General features: G+C 41.5%; 1 protein-coding gene across 3 annotated transcripts in view; it reads left to right on the top strand.

Annotated features, from left to right (window-relative positions):
* Positions 1 to 18549, top strand: part of TMEM135 (transmembrane protein 135) — a 417387-nt gene extending 398838 nt beyond the window's left edge. For all 3 annotated transcript variants that reach the window (XM_050941833.1, XM_050941850.1, XM_050941841.1), the window contains 6 exons: positions 1965 to 2132; positions 4580 to 4643; positions 7134 to 7210; positions 12843 to 12941; positions 14126 to 14193; positions 16307 to 18549. In XM_050941833.1, coding sequence (XP_050797790.1) covers positions 1965 to 2132; positions 4580 to 4643; positions 7134 to 7210; positions 12843 to 12941; positions 14126 to 14193; positions 16307 to 16439 — 609 coding nt within the window. In that variant the 3' untranslated portion in view covers positions 16440 to 18549. The remainder of the gene's footprint in view (positions 1 to 1964; positions 2133 to 4579; positions 4644 to 7133; positions 7211 to 12842; positions 12942 to 14125; positions 14194 to 16306) is intronic.
* Positions 18550 to 23609: the final 5060 nt, after the last annotated feature.

Below are 23609 nucleotides of genomic sequence, written 5' to 3'. Positions count from 1 at the left end.
TGTGTGACTACAGGTAATGCAAATCAGCTATAAACTATTTGTAAAATTGTCTCCTGATTGCTCACTGAACTAATGATAAAGATTCAGTATTTATAGGTCTTGCTACTGTTTGTTACACATGAGAGCTAAGGACCTCATCCTGCAAACCCACACATTTCAGTGGGACTGATCATGAGTTACTCATGTGCTAGAGAGTTTGCAGATTGAAATAGCATAATACAATGTCATGGTCTAGTCCATCTGTCCTATGCTTGTGACTGTTGTAAAACTTCCTGTAATTTTACAAAATCTAAATTCATCTTAAATTTGACATTTTAATTATACAGAAGTCAGAAAATTCAGAGTTAAGTTTCATGGAGTAAATTTAATTCTGCCTTGCCCATAAACTTTGAAATAGAGGTTTTTGTTATATGATCATACCTCACTGTGATATAAACTATTTAGAAAATATGAGATAAAAGAGCCTCAGAGAACATAATTTACTTAGCTTTTAAAGCCAAATGTGAGGGAGACACAGCAGCTATTTCATGCATCTGGCTACTGCCTCTTCACTAACAACATTGTAAAACACACAATGCATTTATTCCAGAATGCACTAATACCGTCCATCCTCTTCCAAACATTGTTATTTAACTGTTGTCCCTCATTTACTTTGTTTCATAAACAGTTTCACAAGTAACAAGTTATGCAATCTTATTGTTGCAAGAAATGGGTGTTGCTGAACAATGTTTAACCAGAATAAAGCTTTGGGACTCTTTATGAGGGATTAAAATGTCCTGTATGATGCACAGATTTTTAATTTCTGAATTGGACAGATTGCTAATTCCAATCCTCTGCCCAATGGTTTTACAACCAAATAACAGAAACCTTGAACATTGGAACATCCCACTCAGAGGCCTGCTTAATTCAGTAAGAATGTACTACCAGGGTTCAGCCCATGGTGTTCAGATACTTTCAAATGAACCAAAAAAGTGTTTTCTGCTATTTGGAGAGAGAGAGAGAGATAAATACCTTGATTTATGCTTTAAAATAAACTGTTCTTAAATTATCAAACTGTTAAAAGAAAAGGAAAAAAGAGGCCTCTAAATAATTTTCTTAAAGGGTGAAGCTTTTTTTCCTCACACTCGGATGATTTTTTTTAAATGAGCGGACAGATTTTTTTAGACTTTTCAGAGATGGTCACCTGTGGACTAAGAATAAGCATAAAAAGCTTTTGAGAAAATTACAAGAAACGGAAAAAGAAAAGAATTTAGAATGAAAGAACCAACCCAATCTGAGTTTTGGCATTTTACAAAACAAACTCTGAGACATATCAGCCTTTCAGGGTGGAGCAGTAGGAAACATTTCATATGAGCCTGTTTATCTTTTTTAACAGTTCTGCACATGATCTCTTCTGGGTTTGCACTTCCTTTGCAAAGCCTCCAGGTCGGTGGTTTGTTGAGAGAACATGGGCATGTGCCAAGGAGTCAGTGTCGCTGCCTAATTCACACGTTTTCTGAAAGGACTTTGTTTTGTTATGGACTTTTTCCCTCCCTCAGCACTTCTTCCAGATGTTTGAGTATGTGGCGTATTTTTCTTCACCACATTGCTTTCCTTTCCATACCCAACTGTGGTTGAAGGCGGGGAGAGAATAATCTGGAAATTAAGCCATCAGGACTGTTTCAAGGAACAGAATTTTGGAGTAGAGATAGTGTGTGTCCTTTAAGGCCTTTTAAGTCTCCATTTAAATTAAAAGAAAGGCAGTCAATCTAGGCAGTCTAGGATTCTATTTCCTTAGTTATTTCACAGGGAAGTTAGTTCAAAAAGCTAGTTTCAAGTTCCAAGAAGGGAGGGTACATTTCAAATAATGTCAACAAAGAGGGCTTTTAAAATGCTGCATTTCAAAAATAAGCTACTAGTGCACTCGTGTAGCTCATGGTTTTTGTTGTTTTTTTTAAGTTGCTGTTTCTTAACTTTTCCTCCAGGGCTTCATTAGAATGTTTAGTGTTGGTTACCTGATCCAGTGTTGCCTTCGAATTCCATCAGCGTTCAGGCATCTGTTTACAAAACCTTCCCGGCTGCTTTCTCTATTCTATAACAAGGAAAACTTCCAGCTTGGCGCTTTTCTGGGATCTTTTGTCAGTATATACAAAGTAAGTGTAAAAACATTGAAAACTTAGTATAATTTATTTATGTTGATTTCAAAAATAACAAAAAAGGGCCCATCTTTACTTAAACATTCTGACATTGTACAGACTCTCAGCCCATAACAAAGTCTCACTGTCATCAAATCATAAATGTCAAGCCAATGCCCAGGCTCAGGATCTACTCTGCCATTCTCCCCACGAGTGCTCAGAATACAGATGAGGTTTGCAGTATGTCCTGAAAGTGAGCAGATTTGAGCAATTTCAGACCTAGAGGGAAGGGAATTCTAAAGTGAAAAGACCATCACGGATGGTGTCAGCAGCGCTTTCTGTTACACGGAGGAGACTCTAGCTCAGCCACCTCTATTGTCTGCAGCAGAGACTATTGCCCGTGAGAAGGGGCACTTTTTCAAGTAGGCATCTCCCAGGCCACTTGGGGTTTTTTAGCTCAAACCCAACATCTTCAATTCTACCTTAGAATCGTAGAAGTGTAGGACTGGAAGGAACCTCAGTAGGTCAGCTAGTCCAACGCCCTGCACTCAAGGCAGGACTAAATAATAAGTAGACCAGTCCTGACAGTGTTTGGAGGTTTTAAGAACAGGTTAGACAATAATGGAGATTCTACAACCTCTCTAGGCAGTTTGTTAGAGTGCTTAACGACGCTGACAGGAAGTTTTCCTAATGTCTAACCTAAACTGCCCTTGCTCCAGTGTAAGCCCGTTGCTTCGTATCCTATCCTCAGCACTTAATGAGAACAATTTTTCACCTTCCTGCTTGTAACAACCTTGAAGCTACCAGCAAAAAATTGCAGGATAAGGTGTCTTGTGCTAATCCTAGGACACTCCACTCACCACTTGGGAAGCCACCTTCTGCTCCAGTTTCAGATTCTGAACTGATATATTGGATTGTCAGCTGATGTAGATTAGTGCAGATCCCTTGAAGTCAACTGAATTATATTGACTTACACCAGCTGAGAATCGGGCCCAACCTATAGCCACATGCAGAGCATGCTGCAATACTCAAATGTTGATGTAACCATAGCAATTTCTTATCCTTAACCAAATTAACAATATTTCAGTTGCTTATTCAGACATAAGTATGTGAGTATTCAAAAGCTACAAATTACTGTCTTACTTTTGTAATCAACTGTTACCAGCTGCAAAGCAAGAAAACAGAATTTTACTTTTCATTTAAAGTGACTAGGATTAGACACAAGTAATTGTTAATTACCAGGACTAAAAATTTTGGAACTGCACAAATGAGCTGTTGAGAGTTTACGAAAATGGCAGCTACTCAAATCTTTTACTGGAGTTTATAAAGGATGAAATATTCTGCCTGATGTTTTTAGTCTTTAAGGGTGACGGCTTGTTGGATGTGGGTTACATTGTTTTTTATTTCTGGTTTGAGATATGTCACAGAGAACCAGATCTATACCTCACCTACTAAGCATAATGTAAAGTAAGCAGGTCTTATATAGTACCTTCTAATCACTCATTTATTGCAAGCCAAAAAAATGGAATACAAGATGCAGTGGGGACACATCATGGACTACTTAAAAAATCTTGATATCTTCAGATGCTTTTTGGAAGATATACTTTTGCCAAACACAAGTTATGCTTCAGTCAAAGACAAATTTGGGGGCTCAATACAAGGGTAACTAGGTGAAAGTTAATGGCCCTTGCTGTATAAGAGGTAAGGCTAGATCAAGGATCGGCAACCTTTGGCACACAGACTGCTGAGGTAAGCCTCCTAGCGGGCCGGGCTGGTTTGTTTACCTGCCACGTCCACAGGTTCAGACAATCGCAGCTCCCACCCACCTTGTCTCTACTATTTTGGAACCAACATGGCAACAACAACACTGCAATTCCATTAGGACTTTTAGCTATTTGCAAAATTTTAAAGTTGCTCTTTAGGTTACTGGGAGCCCTGATTTATCAAAACATCATGGATCTGTTGGGTGGACACATGAGGAATTGGGGGGTGTTCTGGCCATTGTGGAGATCAACCAAAGTCACCCTCCTCTACCCTTCCCATCCTCTTTGGCTACTCTTGCTCCTCACAACTGAGTGGGGGAGGGGAGGGATTGATCAGCAAATTAAGCTGCTACAAATATGTGGACAGTGACAGACAGCAAGTGGATTTTCCCCTCTCCCTTCAGAGTAAATTTAAGGTTAGTTTCATTGATCACACAGTATATGCTTCCAAATGTTGAGAAAATTTTGTTTGCTGTTAATATAAAATACATAAAGTGCACCCAGGAACCCCCGTGATGCGAGTCTCATAAATGGGTATAGTAGCAGTAGGGACAATAGTCAATGAGGTAGTTGTTGATCCTTAATGAATATCTTATATAGATATTTATGAATTATTATTGGATTATACTGTAATGTAACCAAACTAATAACATTTTAAATAAAGCACTAACTGAGGCTATTGTATTTCCCCCACAAATGCAGGGTACTAGTTGCTTCCTGCGCTGGGTGCGAAACCTGGATGATGAACTTCATGCTCTTATAGCGGGTAAGTCCATGAGAAGAAGTGGATAGTGCCCAACTCAGTAAAATTGTCTTTAGATTTAAAATGTTGGATTAAATGCATAAATGTAAACATGCTACTGTTGCTTAGCCAGAGGGAATGGCTGAGTCTCTAGCAGCAGCTCTAAAACATCTAGACTTACTGGAACTAGAGGTTCAAATCCCGATGCGGGGTGGGTGGCTGTGTGTGTGTATGAAACAGACTTTCTTCCTTCTAAAGGACATAACCTGAATCCCAGGAGATCTAATGAAGGAAGCCTTTAAAACCCAAAGTGCTCCGTTCCCTGTGTGGCCATTAAAGATTGCATGACACTTTGTAAGAACAGGGACTTGCCCCCCAGTATCTTTAACCAAATTCCCCCCTTCTCTTGTACAATGTGCTGTGCATAGATTGTCCACAAGAGTGACCACAGGCATTTTGACAGGTAGGCTAGTTTTTGGCACCCTTTTCCACACCCCCGCCCAAGAGGTTGGGGGCGGGGGTGGTAAAAAGAGCAGGGCAATCAGTAGTGCAAAAAGCGGTCGGCGAGTCAGTCAGTAGAGTGCAAAAAAGGAAAAAAGGCTGAGCAGCACGGCATCCCCTGGAAGTTGGCCCCCAAGGCAGCAAGCCTGATTATCCGGATAACTTCTGCCTTCTCCTCCAGTATGTGTGTAAGTGCCACATCGGGTATTTCTACACAGCAAGAAAAGACATGACTGTAGCATGGATAGGCATACCTATGCTAGCTTTAATGTAGCTAGAATGGACAACAATGGTAGTTTAGAGAAGGAAGCCTGCACTTTAGTGTGGGCAAACAATCCGAGCACGTACCCAAGGCCCCTGCAGGGTTTGTAGGGTAGCAGCTAGTCCATGCTGAAGCCTATGCCACCACGTTTGTACTAATGTTTTTATCCATGCTAGGCAGATTACAGCTAGCATGATATACCTGCCCATGCTACAAACACACCTTTGCTTGCAATGTAAACCTACCCATAGAGAGCAAAATTCTGCCTTTACACTTTAGGAGCTGCATTGCAGGAGGAAAAGGAGGTCATTGGGCCATCTTTATAGCATTCATAGGACAGCACATAGATATCATATAACTCCTTTTGATTGTGCAGTACATTCCATCATCTGCACATGAGCCCAGCAGGCTAACCCTTGGAACCATGGTGTGCTGATGGCCACATTAACCAGTTTCCCAGCATAGCACTCAAGAGACCAGTATCCTTCCTTACTCCCACACTTCAACTTAGACTTCATGTGCGTGCTCATCTCCCCAGAGCGAATGCACACAACACAGAACAGCATTTACCCCATCATGTGTAAAGCGCCTTAGGATACTTAGGGATGAAAGGCACCATATACTGTGAAATACTACTAGAGAGCATGTATTTGGAAGTTTGTCCCGAATTCCTGTTCCGGAATTTCAAAGTGCTTTAAGAACAGGAAAGTAAATGTGAAGTTTGTGTTGAAATGAAAATCAGCATTTAGGTGGTTTAATGTAAATGCAAAACTTTTGTTCTGAGGTTTCCTTTTATAAATTATCCTTGCATTGTTTGTGTTTAGCCTCAAGGGCAATACTTGTATTTGGCATAAGAGTAAGGTTGTCTCTTTTATTTTGATCTTTCCCGGTTTCTAATAGAAGTTGCTCTGTATATGTTAGCATGTTCATTTAAAAAGAGGGACAGAACCTGGCCCTTTCGCTGGAGCCAAAGAAAGTCCCTGGGCAATAGAACTGATGCAGTTCCATGTGGAGTGTTGGGGTGGGAAGTGAGTATGTATGAAGTGTGCACGGTCTACATGGTGCACAGTGCTGCTCCCTAGGGACTTGCTGTACAGCAGGCACGTGGGTGTGTAGAGACAGGTCCAGAACATCGACCGCTGTATGGATCCTCTAGACCAGGGGTAGGCAACCTATGGTATGTGTGCCGAAGATGGCACACGAGCTGATTTTCAGTGGCACTCTCACTGCCCTAGTCCTGGCCACCAGTCCGGGGCCTCTGCATTTTAATTTAATTTTAAATGAAGCTTCTTAAACATTTTTAAAAACCTTATTTACTTTACATACAACAATAATTTAGTTATATATTATAGGCTTATAGAAAGAGACCTTCTAAAAACATTAAAATGTATTACTGGCACGCAAAACCTTAAATTAGAGTGAATAAATGAAGACTCAGCACACCACTTCTGAAAGGTTGCCGACCTCTGCTCTAGACCAATTGGGGCAGGGTGGGGGGTAGGGGGTCTGGGGCTAGGGAGCTGGTCACAGGGCTAAAGATTTGGCTCTCAATGTCAAAATTACAGGGGTCTGTCCTTTCTGAAAAGTATAAAAGACCCTTTCCTATGCAGCACAGAAAGATTAATGAACATTGGTTATAATAGATGCTAATAGAGAGAGTCACAGGTTTTTGTAATGTCAGAAAGGTGTTGAGCAATAGCAAGGAAACAGTTGAGGTTCTTACCAATAATTTTGTTTTCTAACTGTTGCAGGATCCCTGGCAGGAATTTCTATGATGTTTTACAAAAGCACTACTATCTCCATGTACCTGTCTTCCAAACTAGTGGAGGTAAGGTACCCTGCTAGTTCCAGTGTGTTTCTTCTTAGCCATTGTAACAGGGCGGAGGAAGAAAACAAATGTTACAAGCATTGGCCAAAAGTACAAATGTAATGTTAGATTGTACAACAATGCTCTATTATACCAGACATGTGCCCAAGTGATGGCTAAGTCCTGTGGTCTCATTTCCTTCATATCCCTCCTTTCCAGAACTAAGTCTAACAGTTTGTCCATTTATCTGCACATATTTTCCCCCTCATTTCCTTTTTGGTAGCCTCCTGCTGTGTCGCATTTGCAGAATTTCAAATCTGAAAGTTCCAAGAATGTGCATGTTGTCAATTTCCACCAAAAACATAAGTCAGAACTAGTCCTTCCCTTCAGATTTATTGCCAAAATCTACAGCTGACTTCCCGCCTCTGTTCCCTGATTCTGGCATTAGTCTAAATTATGAATTATGGTAACTCAAAATAGTTTTGGTTTTAGCATGCAGCTGAAATTGTTTTCCTGTTCGCTTTCATTGATCAAATTCTAACCTGGAAAGTGACCACCAGTGACATTGCATTTTTTTTGAGGTCTGAAAGTCTGTTTTACTTCTATGAGCTATTAAAATTATGTTAGGCTGGGAAAAAGTAAAAATGAAGAGTGACTGCTTATGCAAACAACTACTCAGGGATTGTTCATACAACCACATTTATATTCACAGTTTAACAATGTTTGAGTTGGAATAGAAAAGGGGAGATCACTCTTTGGAGTCTTATTAAGTTTCACTGTGATTTTTCTATGAAATCATGAGTTTTTCATGTAAGAGCAGCAAAGAATCCTGTGACACCTTATAGACTAACAGACGTTTTGGAGCATGAATTCACCCACGAAAGCTCATGCTCCAAAACGTCTGTTAGTCTATAAGGTGCCACAGGATTCTTTGCTGCTTTTACAGATCCAGACTAACACGGCTACCCATCTGATACTTGAGTTATTCATGGCTCTTCCCCTAGCAGGCCCACTGTGATAAACTGACATTGCCTGCCCATTATGCCTAGACCTTGAACCATTGCCACTTCCTTCCACTGACCTCCAGGACTCCTCTCTCTAACACTGTTAATCCAGCTCCTTTGCAAGCTATGAATTTGCTTTAAAGAAAAGAGAGAAAAATGTGAAGAATAAGATCAAATATGAAACAAAAAGAAACGTGTAACATGGTCCTATGTGTTCCTTACAGTCCACACTCAAATACCAAAAGTCATTTACATAATGCTATGTCAACACAACTCAGTCCCATAGAGTTATCCCTGTTGTGTTAGTTCTATTTACTTCAGGGCTCCATTTATAATAAATAAAATGTTATGCTGTATTGCTGATGGTTTTCTCTGGCCTTCACTCTGAGACATTGTGGCTGCAATGAAATAAGAAAAATACTGCATGGGTTTATTTCAGTTTTTACTTTTTTTACCATATTATACAAACCAAGGGTAACTGACCAAAGAGGCGTGTGCTGCTTGGAAGGTTAAGCTGTGTTCAAGAAAATAAACTTTCAGTGTTTTCTCAAAAAGAAAGTATGTGATTTCGAGTTGTTTAAGGGTAGCAAAATACCCATTTAATTTGACTAGTTACTGCTTTGTTTGCTTTGTTGTTTTTAAAAAGAAGCAGGTATCAGAGATATTACCTCCTGCACTCTCCAAGATCTAAAATACCCCTTTAAAATAAACAAATCCATGCTGTGCAATGTCATATAGACATTTGGGGTAAAAAAATTTAAAAGCATCTAGGTGACTTAGGAGCCAGAATCCCATTTTCAAAAGTGCCTTAGGCACTCGGGAACCAGAAGGTTTATCTGCAGGTGGTGTAATACATACTGTGGGGTGAGGAGAAAGAATAATAAAGCACACTAATGTGTTACACACTAATTGCTCCAAATAAACCTTGCCCTAGTGCACATTAAAAGTTCCCTACTGCTCATTAACATAGTGCAGTTTAATGGAATCCAGGAGCCTCTGCATTCTAATCTCAGCATTTACACTTCTTTTGTTGACTTGGACAAGTCATTGCAGCCATCTGCCGCAATAGTCACATTTGTAATGTGGGTGTGACAGGATTCCCAGGGTACAACCTGTAACTGTGGGACTCCTGTGCCCCTTTAACTCTCCAGCCTGGGCTGTCTCTCACAGTGCTGTGTTAGAAACAAGCAGCAAACCCCTCTAGGTGCTGTAATCACTCAGCCATCTGCATGTGGAGCCCCACACCCAACTAAACTGCACGAATGCTCCCTGAGCCACTCATGAATCATACAGAGAGAGGCACAATCACCCCAGCTTCCAGCCTTGCACCCCAGAAATATACCATCTTACACTGCTCAAGACTCCCCTAGAAAGCGCAAGCTCATTAATTAGTTTGCCATTTCATCACAAGGAAATGGACACACAACAGTCTTTGTAATCTGAGCTCAGATTCCCCAAGCACTTCAACCAAGAGCACACCATTTTAGGTAAAATATAAAACAGATTTATTGACTCCAGAAAGGTAGATTTTAAGTGATTATAAGTAGAAGGCATAAAGATCAAATTTGGTTACATAAGAAATAAGAATAAACTCACAATCTGAATTCTACAGACTAAGCAAGGTTTGAATCAAGCAGTCTTTCACCCTAATACAGGCCTGCACAACATACAGCCCACGAGTGAGTGTGACAGAGTTCCTCCTCTACCTTGGTGGGTCCTGCGCTTATTGGCAGATTTGCTCAACTCCGTGATCTTCCCAGGTCTGGGTCAGCTCCTTCTGTGTCTGATCAGGAGTTGGGAGGTTTGGGGGGAACCCAGGCCCGCCCTCTACTCCGGGTTCCAGCCCAGGGCCCTGTGGATTGCAGCTGTCTATAGTGCCTCCTGTAACAGCTACATGACAGCTACAACTCCCTGGGCTACTTCCCCATGGCCTCCTCCAAACACCTTCTTTATCCTCACCACAGGACCTTCCTCCTGGTGTCTGATAATGCTTGTACTCCTTAATCCTCCAGCAGCACAGCCTCTCACTTTCAGCTCCTTGTGCCTCTTTCTCCCAGCTCCTCACATGCACTTCCTCTCCCCTGGCTCCCCCCTCCCTGACTGGAGTGAGCTACTTTTTAAACCTAGGTGCCCTGATTAGCCTGCCTTGATTGGCTGCAGGTGATCTAATCAGCCTGTCTGCCTTAATTGGTTCTAGCAGGTTCCTGATTACTCTAGTGCAGCCCCTGCTCTGGTCACTCAGGGAACAGAAAACTACTCATCCAGTGACCAGTATATTTGCCCTCTATCAGACTCCTGTACCCCACTGGTTTGGGTCTGTCACAGTGGGATTTTGGCAGATCATCACTGGCCAGGGGGGTGAGAGGCTGAGGAGGTGAGCCAGCAGGCAGTGGTGGGGGGTGAATATGCGAGCCGCGGAGGGGGGGCTGAGAAGGTGTGCGGGGGGACAGGTGAGCTGGGGGAGTGGGGGGCTGAGGAGGTGAGCAGGCGGGCATTGGTGGGGGGGCAGGTGAGCTGGCAGCGGAGGATGAGGGCTCAGGAGGCGAGCGGACGGGCAGTGGCTGGGGGGCAGGTGAGCCGCTGGGGGTGGGGGGCTGAGGAGGCAAGCGGGCAGGCGGCGGCAGGGGAGACGGGGCTGAGGAAGCAAGCGGGGGGGCAGGTGAGCTGGCAGTGGGGAAGCGGGGCTGAGGATGAGAGCGGGGAATAGGGGGCTGAGGAGACGAGCTACGAGTCAGTGGCTGACCTGTTCTACTGATCTGGTCTGGCTCCCATCCCCTCTCCAAGGGTTGCAGCTGTCTGGAGGTCTGCCTTCGATGCCTTCCTCAGTCTCACCTCGTTCATTCAACAGGGCAATTGATTACACAGTGCGGGAAATATCTTATTCTATTTCTAGCAAAAAGACATTTTTCTTTTACCTTAATTATACTACTTTAGGGGCCCACTATAACATATTACCAAGGTTCAATACCGCTGTTTCGGTGGGGCGGTGCTGGGGAAGGAGGGTTTGTTTCTGCGGGGTGGGCGGCGCTTGAGGGGGGTTGTTTTCGCAGGGTGGGTGGTGCTGGGGGGGTTGTGTTTTGGGGGGGCTGGGCAGCGCTGGGGGGTTGTTTCGATGGCACGGGGGGGGTTGGCCCTCAGCTGTTTTCTTTGGAGTAATATGGCCCTCGCCGCTTTACGAGTTGTGCAGGCCTGCCCTAACAGATGTTGTGGGCAGCTCACAGTTGTCAATATACAGGTTAAATTCCCTTCTCAGTCTGGGACCAATCTTCCCAGTTCAAAATCTGTGTCTTCCAGGTGATCTTCCAGGTGTTTATATGGGGGAGGAGAGAGGTCAAGTGATGATGTCATTGTACCTCTTTTATACTTTCTTCCAGCTACTAGAAAGATCCTTACTGTGATGTGGGGTCAGGCAGTCCTAACTGCATATGTGCCCTCCCTAAGGAGCCTCTAGGAGACTGGATTCTTCTTGATGGGCCATCAATGCCTGTCTGGGCAATGATAGTTGCTCCTTTGTTGCTAATGAAATGCCAACTGGGTATTCCCCAGTTCAAGACATATTTCAGTAACACACACACAGCAATTCTTTATAACTTCACATACAATGACAGCACATACACCTCAATAAGATATTAATGTTCAACAGATCAAGACTTCTTAAATGATACCTCAAAGGCAGACTTTGTACAAAACATCTCATAATTATATAACAACAGTGAATATGGGGGTTCCAGGGTGCTATTTTGAGGTACAGTGTCATGGTGGTGTTTCTTGACTTGCCTTGTAGAGGTATTTGAAGGCTAGTTAATGTTCAAATAGCATTGAAGATGGAAAAAACTACACATCTATTTACATTGTCCCTGGTTCCCAATCTTGGTTTGTTTGCAGCCTCCTTCAGAGTGATTGGAGTCCCTCATACCAGCCCCTGGTACAGAGTGATCAGTGTCCCTACGCATTTCTCTCCATGCTCTTTATAGTGTCTACCTTTATTGTTTTTGTCTTTATTCTTTCTTCCTGCTCATCAAAATTTTTATTTTCTCTCTTTTAAAACTTTCCAGTTATTTTATTTTAATTTATTTTTGCTCTCTTTCCCCTTGTTTTGGGCTCTCCCATTACATTCCCCCATTCTCTGGAAGGCTACATGCTGCTTGTTGGGTGCAGGGGAATGGAAATCTGCTGGTGTTTCTATTGAGTACAAGTGAGCTGCATGCCACAGGAACAGGGGAGTTGTTCCCATGGCTGACTGCATCAGGAATCAGTGGAAAAGCAAGGAGGGAAAATAGACTGCTTTGCCCAGAGATGTAAAGTGTGCAATGGATCTGAGTTCACAGAGCTTTCCGTACCTCCACTGTTTCTCTTTTCTACCTTCCTCTTGCAGCTAGTCTGCAGCCAACAACGTTGGGAAACCCTTTAGTAAGTCTTGCCATGCGCTGAATGTATACTTCACTCCAGTGTGAAAAGTCCATACGTAAATTACAGACTGCCCATGAGCTTGCAGGTTACGGCTCTTACATAAGAAAAAGTCACATGAATTTCAGTAGCTGTCACAAATTTGGCAGGGTACTTCAGGAATGGGACGATAACTGACGACAAAGTCCATACTGTTTACCTTTGGTATGATTTACTCAGCATGTGTTTTGTTTGTCTTTTAGACCATGTACTTCAAAGGCATTGAAGCAGGAAAAGTTCCCTATTTTCCTCATGCAGACAGCATCATCTATGCCATTTCCACAGCAATCTGCTTTCAGGCGGTAAGTATTTTGCCTTCAAATAAAAAGCAAAATTCCTTTAACTTATTTCAAATTTTGATTAAAAGAATGGGTTGAAATGCAGATTCCATAATAAAGCAGGAGTTAGCACACTCTAGCTCCTATTCCTGCGTCTGTCACACTGGTTTTGTATTGTTATGGTGGGAAGATAATTTAGTCTGTCCGTAACTGTTTATCCATTTGTAATGTAATGCGAGTATCATAAGCAGGTTTTGACTTCTATGGAAAAAAATCTCAAGATGTATTAACCAAAGACGATTAAAAATGCACTGATTGGCAGAGACTTCACCTCACTTAGTATTTTGCTCCAGGAGACAGACAGTAAGTCTTAATGTTCAACCACAGTGTACTGCTGAGTTGGAAAATTTCACACTCAATCCACTTTAACTGCAGCTTTGCAGATTTGAAAAATCAAGAGAAACTAACAAAGAAACCTCCATTTTTACAACTTGAAGCAAGCTGCAGTCGTCTCCTCTCTCTCCTCTCCTGAATCACCTACTCCTTCACCGCCTTTCTATAGTGCCTCAAAACCACCTCTTCCTTCATGGTTTACTCCACCTCTCTTTCCTCGCCTTCTCCAGTCCGGCCCTGGCTGTGCTGGTTGAATCTACCTCCCACGTCTACTGCAAAGGCCCTGGCCGTGTTGACCAAGTCACCTGCCACTTTCTGCTACTGCATCCTGCATCTGAATGCTGCTGTCAGAATCTGCCAACCCTACTTCTGTTGCTCAGGCTGAATGCATTTCTGGAGCTTTTTATTCTCCAGGAGTGAGAATCTATTTTCTACACAATTCCTTTAGAATAAATCAAGTTACTTACCTTCAATTCTTATTCACTGGTGCTTAACCAAAACAACTCTAGTCACTCGCATCCCCATAAAGTGGTGTATTTTCTATCTTTACAACTCAGGGGATTGAGGCATCTCAGGTGACTGGGGCTTCATGTAGGGGAACAGACATGCTACCCTGCTGTGATATGATGGTCAGAGACTTTAGCTATGATTCTCTCACTAGCCATTTGCACTTAGCACAGACCCAAGAGTATGGCTCTCTTGTGACTACATATCATTAGAGAGTAAGGTAGGTCACTTTCATTTTCTTAGTATCTATGCCTGAGAGTGTTTTAATTACTTAATGGGAGAAATTATGATCAATATTCTGATTGTAGGCTGTGATGGAAGTTCAGACCCTGAGACCTTCTTACTGGAAATTCCTATTACGACTGACAAAAGGCAGGTAAGTAACTGAGGTGGTTGGAAATGCTGAGTAGCAAATTTCATTTTAGCTAGACAGGCACTGTGTTCTTTAATTAACTTGCTGTCAAAGACTTCTTGGAGAAGTCTGCGTTATATGAGGTATTAGGTAAAATTGGTAGTGAATATATATCAAAATTATATGAATGTGACTTATTTATTCAACACTTCAAAAACTTTTGGATCCAAAATTTGTGAGAGAACCTAGTTTCATATTCTACAGAAATTGTAAGTTATTTTAAAGTGAGTATCTAGTTAAACATGAGGCAGTTTAACTGGGATCTTTGGAGAGCATCTTGGTTGAAAAACAGCTTTGCAGTTTCAGAATTTAAGACCTGATTCTGTTTTGCAGGGTTTGAAATTGATCCATCATCTGTTTTTCAGGAAATTATCCCTGTAATTTCATCTTTTTTAAATCAAAATCATGCTCAAAGTTGTCAAACATTGTCTTTTACCAAAAGTGCAGATTTCCAAAAATCATGTTTAAAATCATCTCCAAACATACTAATGTTTTACAGTGATTTCAAACACAATTTTGGTAAACATATCAATACAAAAATGTATAGACATATTAAGAATTCTCACAAAAACTTGAAAACTTTTAAGATTTTGACAATTTTTCACAAAAAGCTTATTTTCTGAAAAAAGACCATATTTTTTGTTGGAAGGTATGTTTCTTATTAAATTTTTTGACCAGTTAGAATCTAAAAAAGTTTATGATTATATGTCCAGCTGAATCCTGTTTTATTCTGTATTTGCCCTGGAAATCAAAAATATAAACTGACAATGCAGCAGAACGCAGCACAAGATGAATCACTTGACAAGCAATCTAAAAGCAGACTTACCAAAATGGGAAGAAATATGGAAGCTCATAATTCTCTAAACAGAACCAAACTGGACAGGGATAACTTGATAATGTGCAAAATGCACAAAAGGCCAATATGTCAATTTGAAAATCACACTTCTTCCTGAATTAGTTTGCCTTAAGCTTACTGTAACTGAAAGAGATTACAGGGAGAAAGCTGCATGTTTTTCACTTTTTGTGTTTTGATACCACTTTGTGTAGAATCCGTTTTGACTCTTCTGCTGTGTAGACAAGTCATTTTCTCCTATTGCTTGTGTGAGTCTTTCACAGCAACAGGGGAGGGAAAACATCTTAAAAAATAGGAAAATGTTGTGAAGGCATTAAAATTTGTGAGGGGAACTCAGGAGACACGTAGACAGAACTGTGTGCTTTTGCTCATCCTGGGGACAAGAAAATGGCTTTTTTTTTTTTTCCTGGTAGAAGTAATAAAATGTATTAAATAAAACACAAATCACATGCTAAGTGATTCACTTCATAAGCATTTGTATTGTTCAAACATAAAAAGGCACCCGTGTTGTCCAAAATGAAAAACTTGCAATTCTCTGAGGACATAAGATGCTAATTGAGTCCCCATTTTATATATTGTTTAGGATTACCTCTCTCGCTTGTCTGCCCTTAGCATCCAGTACAATTTTTAAAACTTACTTTCTGTTTGTAAAAGCTTTTAGCACCCAGCTTGTTGAAAAATTTCATCAATGAAATCCAAATGCAGTTAAAGTTTTTTTAAAGATCTGATTGCAAACTTAAGATCATATCCTACAACTCTTACTCTGCTTGACTAAACTCTTTGGCCTGGTCTACACTGGGGGGGACGGGACGGGGGGGGGAATCGATCTAACTTATGTAATACTTAGATTGACTTACTATGGTATCTTTACTGTGGTGAGTCAACTGCTGTCACTCCCCCATCGACTCTGCCAGCACCTCTCAACAAGCTGGAGTACAGGAGTCAACAGGAGAACGCTCAGGGATCAATTTATCGTGTCTAGACTAGACACGATAAATCGATCTCTGCTGGATCCATCTCTGGCTGCCGATCCGGCCAGTAGTGAAGACATTCCCTTATTGACTTGAACAGGTATTTTGCCGGCATAAGAAGTGCAGATTCAAGCCCATATTTCAATGATATGAGCAATATTTCATCATTACAAGATAGACTAACTTTAAAGTAATTTTATTTATTATTAAATGGAAAAAGTGTTCATTTTATCATGAGTCTTTTCTATTTCAGGTTTGCTGTCATGAATAGACGAGTATTAGATGTATTTGGTACTGAAGCATCTAAGAACTTCAAGAATTTCATACCTAAGCTTGACCCAAGATATACTTCTGTACCACCGGAGCTACCAATTGAGCTGTCTTGAAAAATGATACTTTCTCTTGTGATTAAATATGATCATTTTGTCCTGAAGAGTTAATTAACTTAACAGTCAAATAGATGGAAGAGGACTTGTGCTCCACTTCAGTATTATTTCAATGAGAAATGCTTTTTACCAATCAGAAATACTGAAGCTTTGTAGGAAGATGTGGCTTAATACTTAAGCCCTTTCCATAGCCAGAAATTGTTTCTGGATCATTGTAGTTGATTGACAATATGGTAGATTCTTGACTGAATTAAATCAATGAGTAATATATCTATAGAAAACAGACTTAAAATACACCTATGACATAAATATACTTTAAAATAACATTTTCAAAATTTCTTTAGCTCATTCCAGTAGAAAATATCTTCATAAAACTAATGATATCTCCAAAATTAGAAAGGATGGTTTAGGTCCAAAGTTTTACCTTATCTTAAAACTCTTACAGTCTGGTGAGAAATGTCCCTTGAATTTCAAATATGTGTTTTTGCTGAAAATTTTAAAAATAACCAATAGTCACTTTTTATTCAGACTAGGCTATTTCTACTCAGCTATTGCTATAAAAAACAGCCAGCCTACCACCAAAAGAGCGCTGGTTAGCCCATAAATCATACTCCAGAGCTGTAATTCCATTGATGTAGACCATGAACAAAGGAAATTTATAAAGCCAGGTGTCCGTGACTTGTTCTTCTTAAGAAACAGCAGTGTGTGGAAGTTAATATTTGCCAAAGGGAAAATGACAAGACAATGAGAGGGAGGAATGCAATGGTTAGCTTTTGAGAGGGTAGTCCAAACAGTAGACAGGTTAAAATACAAACACACACACTAAAATCAGTTTTTCAAAAAAGACTTAACAAGTATCAGTTTAGATGAAATCTATTTGATTTAAGCATCAATACTAAATTGCAATTCCAATGGCCTTCAAAAGGGACCAAACTCCTAAAGTTCAACCATCGTAGCAAAACAGTTTTATTTGACACATTCATTCATGTTTCTTCATATTCAGTTGTTCCTGTTAATCAATAAAGAATGCTTTCCCCTTGATATAGCAGACAGTCGTAACTATAGACAATTCCATGAAGTTTAATATGGTACTTAATATATCGTCTCAAAATCCACTTTTCTCCCTCTGCATATTTTTACAAACGACACTTCACCTTTGTGATCTAAAGTGAAATCTTGACATGCTAATTCCTTTACTACTTCTGTTGCTTATAGGCTGTTCAGGGCAGCCATGGCTGAATTATGATCAGAGTCTCCTAGCTTTTCAGGGAAAATATGAGCTTTACTTGCATTCGACTAAAAAGAGCAGATAATGGAAATGCGACAGATGCCTGTTAATGGGAAGTAAAGATGTATGTATTTTTTTAAAAAATCTGGTTTATTTGCAGGAAGCGTTTGCCGCACATAATAAAATAACTACTTAATAGAACCTATGTCATAACAGTAATTCTGTCCCAGTCTTAACACATTTCAGCACCCTTTCGTTTAATTTCACAATGCTATATATACTAACATTTACATTGTCATGAAAATGTACCAGCCCATGCACAAAACCTACCTGTTCATCCTTTACCATAACAATGATGATCATCAGCTACTTATGATCCCTTGTGAAACAACATACATGGCCCAAGTTGAGTGGGTGAGTAAAATTTTGCAAGCTAGGTTTGTTGCAATATCTTATATGCTTGTAATGGTAAACTAAAATTGCTCAAAAATAAAAAAAAAATCTACTGAATTCTGGCAGGATTGTAGAAGGAATGTTGGAAGGACTGTTTTTCCATTAGCATTTCTAAAACACACGACCTGAAGTCTGAATGCTAGATGTTTTGGGTAACATTTTAGAACTGATGTACTAGACTATCAGGATTTATTAGAGTGATTGTGCCAGTCTCAGACTTTTCAAAATCTTTTACAAATAGCTTAGCTTTGATTTTCTTTGTTGGAATGAAAACGGTGATAGGTCTCTGTATTTGAGTTAAAACAGCTGAGTACTGTGTCTTAATATCTAGATACCAGTTCAGTCCATGTCGTCTTGTTTCCTACATTCATAATCCTTGTTTTTAATGGCTGTCATGTAAGGTAAAAATAAAACATTTTAAACCTTAAATTATTATATTTATTGGAGTCAAGTACTTGTAGGATGGGTGGAGGGGGAAAGCACTCTTAGTCCTAAAGTTTTCCTCCCTGACAGTAATATATTTGCTGCTTGAAAAAATTGTAATTTTCTGTTCACTTTTGTTAGTAAAAACCCTGAAGGAAATCCAGTGGTGGTGAATGAATTCTTCGTATGACTAAGCTTTGTAGATTTAACCTGCATCACTTTACAACATAAACCAAAAGACAGGACTTTGCTAATATTTTTTATTTTAAAATATTTTGTGTAAAAGTGGCGTATGAATATACTCAGTGATGCTTCATATAATAAATGCAGTAAGCTGTTAACTGTTCAGCCTTAACATTACATTAAGTGCTATAGTGAGGCGATGCACAAGACAAGGCTGAAAACACAGCGTTAACTCAGCACAGACGCATTTCAATATCTAAGGCAATATCACTGACTTCAAAGAATGTATCGTAATACATGAAAAGTGGCAGAGTTAAGGTTGCAGCCGTTCATTCCCTTTGCATTTCCTGATTTTTGCTTCCTTAACTATACAACATTGCATTGCACAGATTTTATAGCATCCCACTTGTTTCAGGGAAGGCTGAGGATCAGGCTGAGTGATGGTCACTACTTGGATTTAGAGGAGAGAGGAATCCTATGATGACAGGTAAATTGCCACTGCAGAGGAAAATAAGGTTAGGATTGGCACAGGTTTATTAGTTACATGTATTGTAGGAATTTTGTAGGAAGGAGTAAGCCTGCCACCTATCTACCCATGGCAGCATGGCACAGGTGAGTCTTATGGAGAGATTTGGAGGAGGATAAGGCAGTGTCTGTTTGAATTTTATCAGGGAGCCTCTCCCATTCATAAGGGGCAGCATGGCAGAAAGCATAGATTGTTTAAGGGAGAAGTTGTCTGGTGGATGGTAAAGGCTGGAAACCCTGATGGAGCAAAGATTAGCAACAGAAGAAGAGGAGAATATGACTTGAGGACTGAGCCAGCAGAGATGCCCACAGAGTGAGAGAAGGGGAAGTGGTTGACCCCACGAAACAAGACAAGGTTAGAGCAATAATAGAGGAAGAAAGGCCACTGCTATGAGAATAGATCCATGAAAGGCAGCGGGAGCCAAATTTTCAAAAAGTAGGGAGAAGTTGATAAATGTCAAAAGCCATCAATAGGTCCAGGAGGATAAAGGTGGAGTACAGGCCCTGAGATTTGGCCAGGAAAAGGCCAATAGAGACTTCAGTGCAAGCAGTTTCTGTGGAGATTAGAGGGCAGAAGAAGCCAGATTGGAGAGGGTCAAGAATGGAATTGGAGGAAAGCAGAGGCAGCATGTAACTGGATAGTGGGGGGCACATGACCTTCCCATGCATTGCCTCTGCCTCCACCCCCTGACTCACCTCATAGACTCACAGACTCATAGACTCATAGGTCAGAAGGGACCAATCTGATCATCTAGTCTGACCTCCTGCACAAGGCAGGCCACAGAACCCCACCCATCCAATTTTATAACAACCCCTATCCCAGGACCGAGTTATTGAAATCCTCAAAAATGGTTTGAAGACCTCAAGCTGCAGAGACACCACCAGCAAGCGACCCGTGCCCCACGCTGCAGGGGAAGGCGAAAAACCTCCAGGGCAGCTGCCAATCCGCCCTGGAGGAAAATTCCTTCCCGATCCCAAATATGGCGATCAGCTAAACCCTGAGCATGTGGGCAAGAGTCACCAGCTAGCACCCAAGAAGGAATTCTCCGCAGCAACTCAGTACCCATCGCATGCAACATCTCCCCGCAGACCATTGAGCAGACCTGTCTGGTGGTAATTCAAGATCAATTGCCCAAATTAACGATCCTATCATAACATCCCCTCCATATACTTATCAAGCTTTGTCTTAAAGCCAGGAAAGTCTTTTGCCCCTACTACTTCCCTCGGAAGGCTATTCCAGAACTTCACTCCCCTAATGGTCAGAAACCTTCGTCTAAGTGAGCAGTCTGCAAAGCAGGCAGTGGGAAGCACTGAGACTCCAACAGGAGGGAAGGAGAAATAGCGCCATGGAGCGGGAGATGGGGGGAAGGGTCACCCTGCTGCTTCCTCCCTCCCCACATTGCATGGACACGTCGTAAGTGCCACCACCAGGGTAGCCACTGCCTCCTTGCTGTTGGGCATCCTGGCAAGAGGTGTCCTGAGAAATCTGGAGAGGGCATGTGACCCAGTATGTTCCCCCACCAGCCCCCATGCATCGCCGCTGGAGGAAAGGAACTCCAGAGAGCAGTTGTAGATGGAATGTTTAGTGAGTTTGGAGATGAAAAGGAGAGAGATTGGATGGTAGGTCAAAGGGGATGGGGAGTATCAAGGTTGAGTTAATGGATGGGAAAGAACCTGAGGAGAGTGAGAGGTTGAGAAGAAAAGCAAAAGAGGAGAGAGAGGAGAGGATGTTAGAAAGTGAGGGATTGAGGTCACTGAGGCAGGGAGAGAGGTTGGAGGAGGAGAGAAGGCTGAATGTCTCAGTAACAGGGGAGGAGGAGGAGAGTGTATTGGGCTTGGTGTGAGAGGAAAGTGAACAAGAACTCACTCTCCCCAACGAGGCTGCTGGCTTTATGTGCTGTGCACAGGAGTTTGGACAGCAGTGATCAGAGTGAAGACTGTCTGAAATTATGGTACTGTGTCCCACAACAAGGAGCATCTGATGTCTCTGCCAGTCCACAGATGAAACCCTTCATGTTGCTGACTCTGACTTTCACATGCATAGATAAAATTGAGCTCTGAACAAAGGCCTTTCCCCAAGCCCAGTTTCTTCCCAAGCACAAGTAGCAAGAGCTTAGGAAGCTTCTGTGAGAGTGTCGACCTGGCTTGGTATTATGCACAGATGGCCTTTGATACCATCTTATGTATCAAAAGCTACTGAGTCGAGAGTGGGCAACTATAAATCTGCCTAGCTGCAGGCCTCTGGATTCCACCAGAGGCTCCCAGGAAACCTCAAGGCCTTGTCTACACTGAATAACTTTGGGAAGCAGTTGGAGGCCTCACTGACGAAGGTGAAAGATGGAGGCCTGCTTCTCCAACAGAATCCCACGAAGAGCCCCTCCGACAAGGCAGGAAAAGGACAGGAAGGGTTCTACTTAGAAAGTAGTCTTTCATGTCAACTGGCATAACAGAAGTTCTGTATCCCTACACAGCTGTGCTTAGCCCCAACAGCAGCAGCCAAAATACTCCAGGATTCATTTCCATAACCAACAAAATCCAAAGGGCTCCAAAGCATATAGCCAACCTGCCACTCTCAGTAGCCTGCCACAATCTGCCTCTCAGAAGCAGACTAGAAACCTGGTAAGCCCCCCACTCCCAGTCATCTTGGATACCTGGGCGCTAAGAATTGTCTGCGGAAGTAGAAAATCAGGTTTTTAGAGAAACTTGAATGCTCTTGTTGGACTGTTTTGGAAGAGCTGCTGCAGGAAATCCAATCACTTTCAGCAAAGTTTTATACTAGGGAGAAAGAGGGAAGGGTTTTTATCCAAGACACTTCAGGACATTCAAAAACATAGGTGCGATCAGGCTCATGCTGGATCTCAGGGATCTGAGCAGTGACTGGTCAATGAAAAGTTCAAAATGGTCTCCTTGGAAACCATCATGCATCACCTGAGTCCGCCAACAGTGAATCTTTCTAGACAAGATTGTCTCCATATTGGTATAAATTGAGCAGGCAGAAACTGACAAGATCCCGTGTCTCATAAATTGCAGTTTTACTCAATTACCCTCAGGTTCACCTCATGACTGCCCCTTGCCCACCACTTGTGTATGTTAGGTTGCAGTATCTGCCTTAGCTCCATTTGTCCTCGCTCTCTGTCCATCTTTCCATTCTGATTAGTGACTATTAGCATCAATAGGACATTAATTTGTATGAAGTCAATGTGCACTTCACAGACAGGTCACTGATCTGAACAGTTTAGCATAGGGACAGGATGTCACACAAGGCAGTAGGATCGAGTAGTATCATTTGGTGCACACCTGGGTTCCCGGGTTTTTGTTTGGATTTTCTTATTTAGATTTTTAGTTCTCTAGCGAACACACTACAGCAATGAGCTGGACTGGGAGTATAGATGATGGAGGATGTTTGGAAATAGGTGGAGCATCATCAGTTTTGGCGGCTCAATTTTAGAAATTGCCTCTTTTTTCCCAAGACATGAATATTCATATTGACATCAATCATATGAGGTTAACACATACTCATGATAAACACAGCATCAACCATCTTACATCTGATGTTGATTTTGGGGTCAAAGCACACTTTCAGGTGTTTTCATTATTTAATAAGAGAGAGAACATTTTCTATTAGACATATTTTTAGCCATTCTTTGGTTTTGAACTACTTTTTATGTATTTTTTTCTGTAAAGACATGGAACTTCAATCAACTAATTGCAATTCCTGAAGTTTTACATTTGCAAAGACAACAACCAGACCACCTTTCTGTTATGTCCTTTGAAGTGTAAATGTTTAGCCCAGGAACCATGGATATCCTCAGCATGATGGTTTTTATACATTACCATATCAAACAAATATAAGGCTCATTTTAATTGCCGGATCCTTTGACTATAACAAGCATAAATGTGAATTAGAGTTCACTTTGATCTGAGAAGGTTTTGCATAGTGCAGACCAGGGTAGTTTTCCGGTTCCTAATTAAAACAGAGAGGTCAAATGAATAGTCAGAGTTGGGTACCAGTGCTCTGCAATGCAGTGAGGAAGACTGGTTTGGTTTCTAGTCACAGTATAGTTCTCTTCAGACTGGCATCAATTCCATCCATTTTTTCCTTGACTGCCGCAGCAGAAGGCCTCAAAGGTAATGCCAGTAAGGACGTGAGAGCAGTAGTTAATGGGAGAATTATCAAGTCTGCCTCAAGAGTATGGAAGATCGACCACCACTTGGGTCCCAGACAGATGTTAATGATACATTATATTTATCAAGCACGTTTCATCCAAGGATCTCAAAAGGGACAAATTTCTCATTCCCATGACAACACCCACACTGAACACCCGCTGCCAGGGAGTGGAGGTAGGTGGGAAAAGGAG

The sequence above is a fragment of the Gopherus flavomarginatus genome, chromosome 1 (genome assembly GCF_025201925.1).
Source record: "Gopherus flavomarginatus isolate rGopFla2 chromosome 1, rGopFla2.mat.asm, whole genome shotgun sequence".
NCBI lineage: Eukaryota > Metazoa > Chordata > Testudines > Testudinidae > Gopherus > Gopherus flavomarginatus.
The sequence above is the reverse complement of the archived record's forward strand: the minus strand, read 5'-3'. Positions and strand labels throughout refer to the sequence as shown.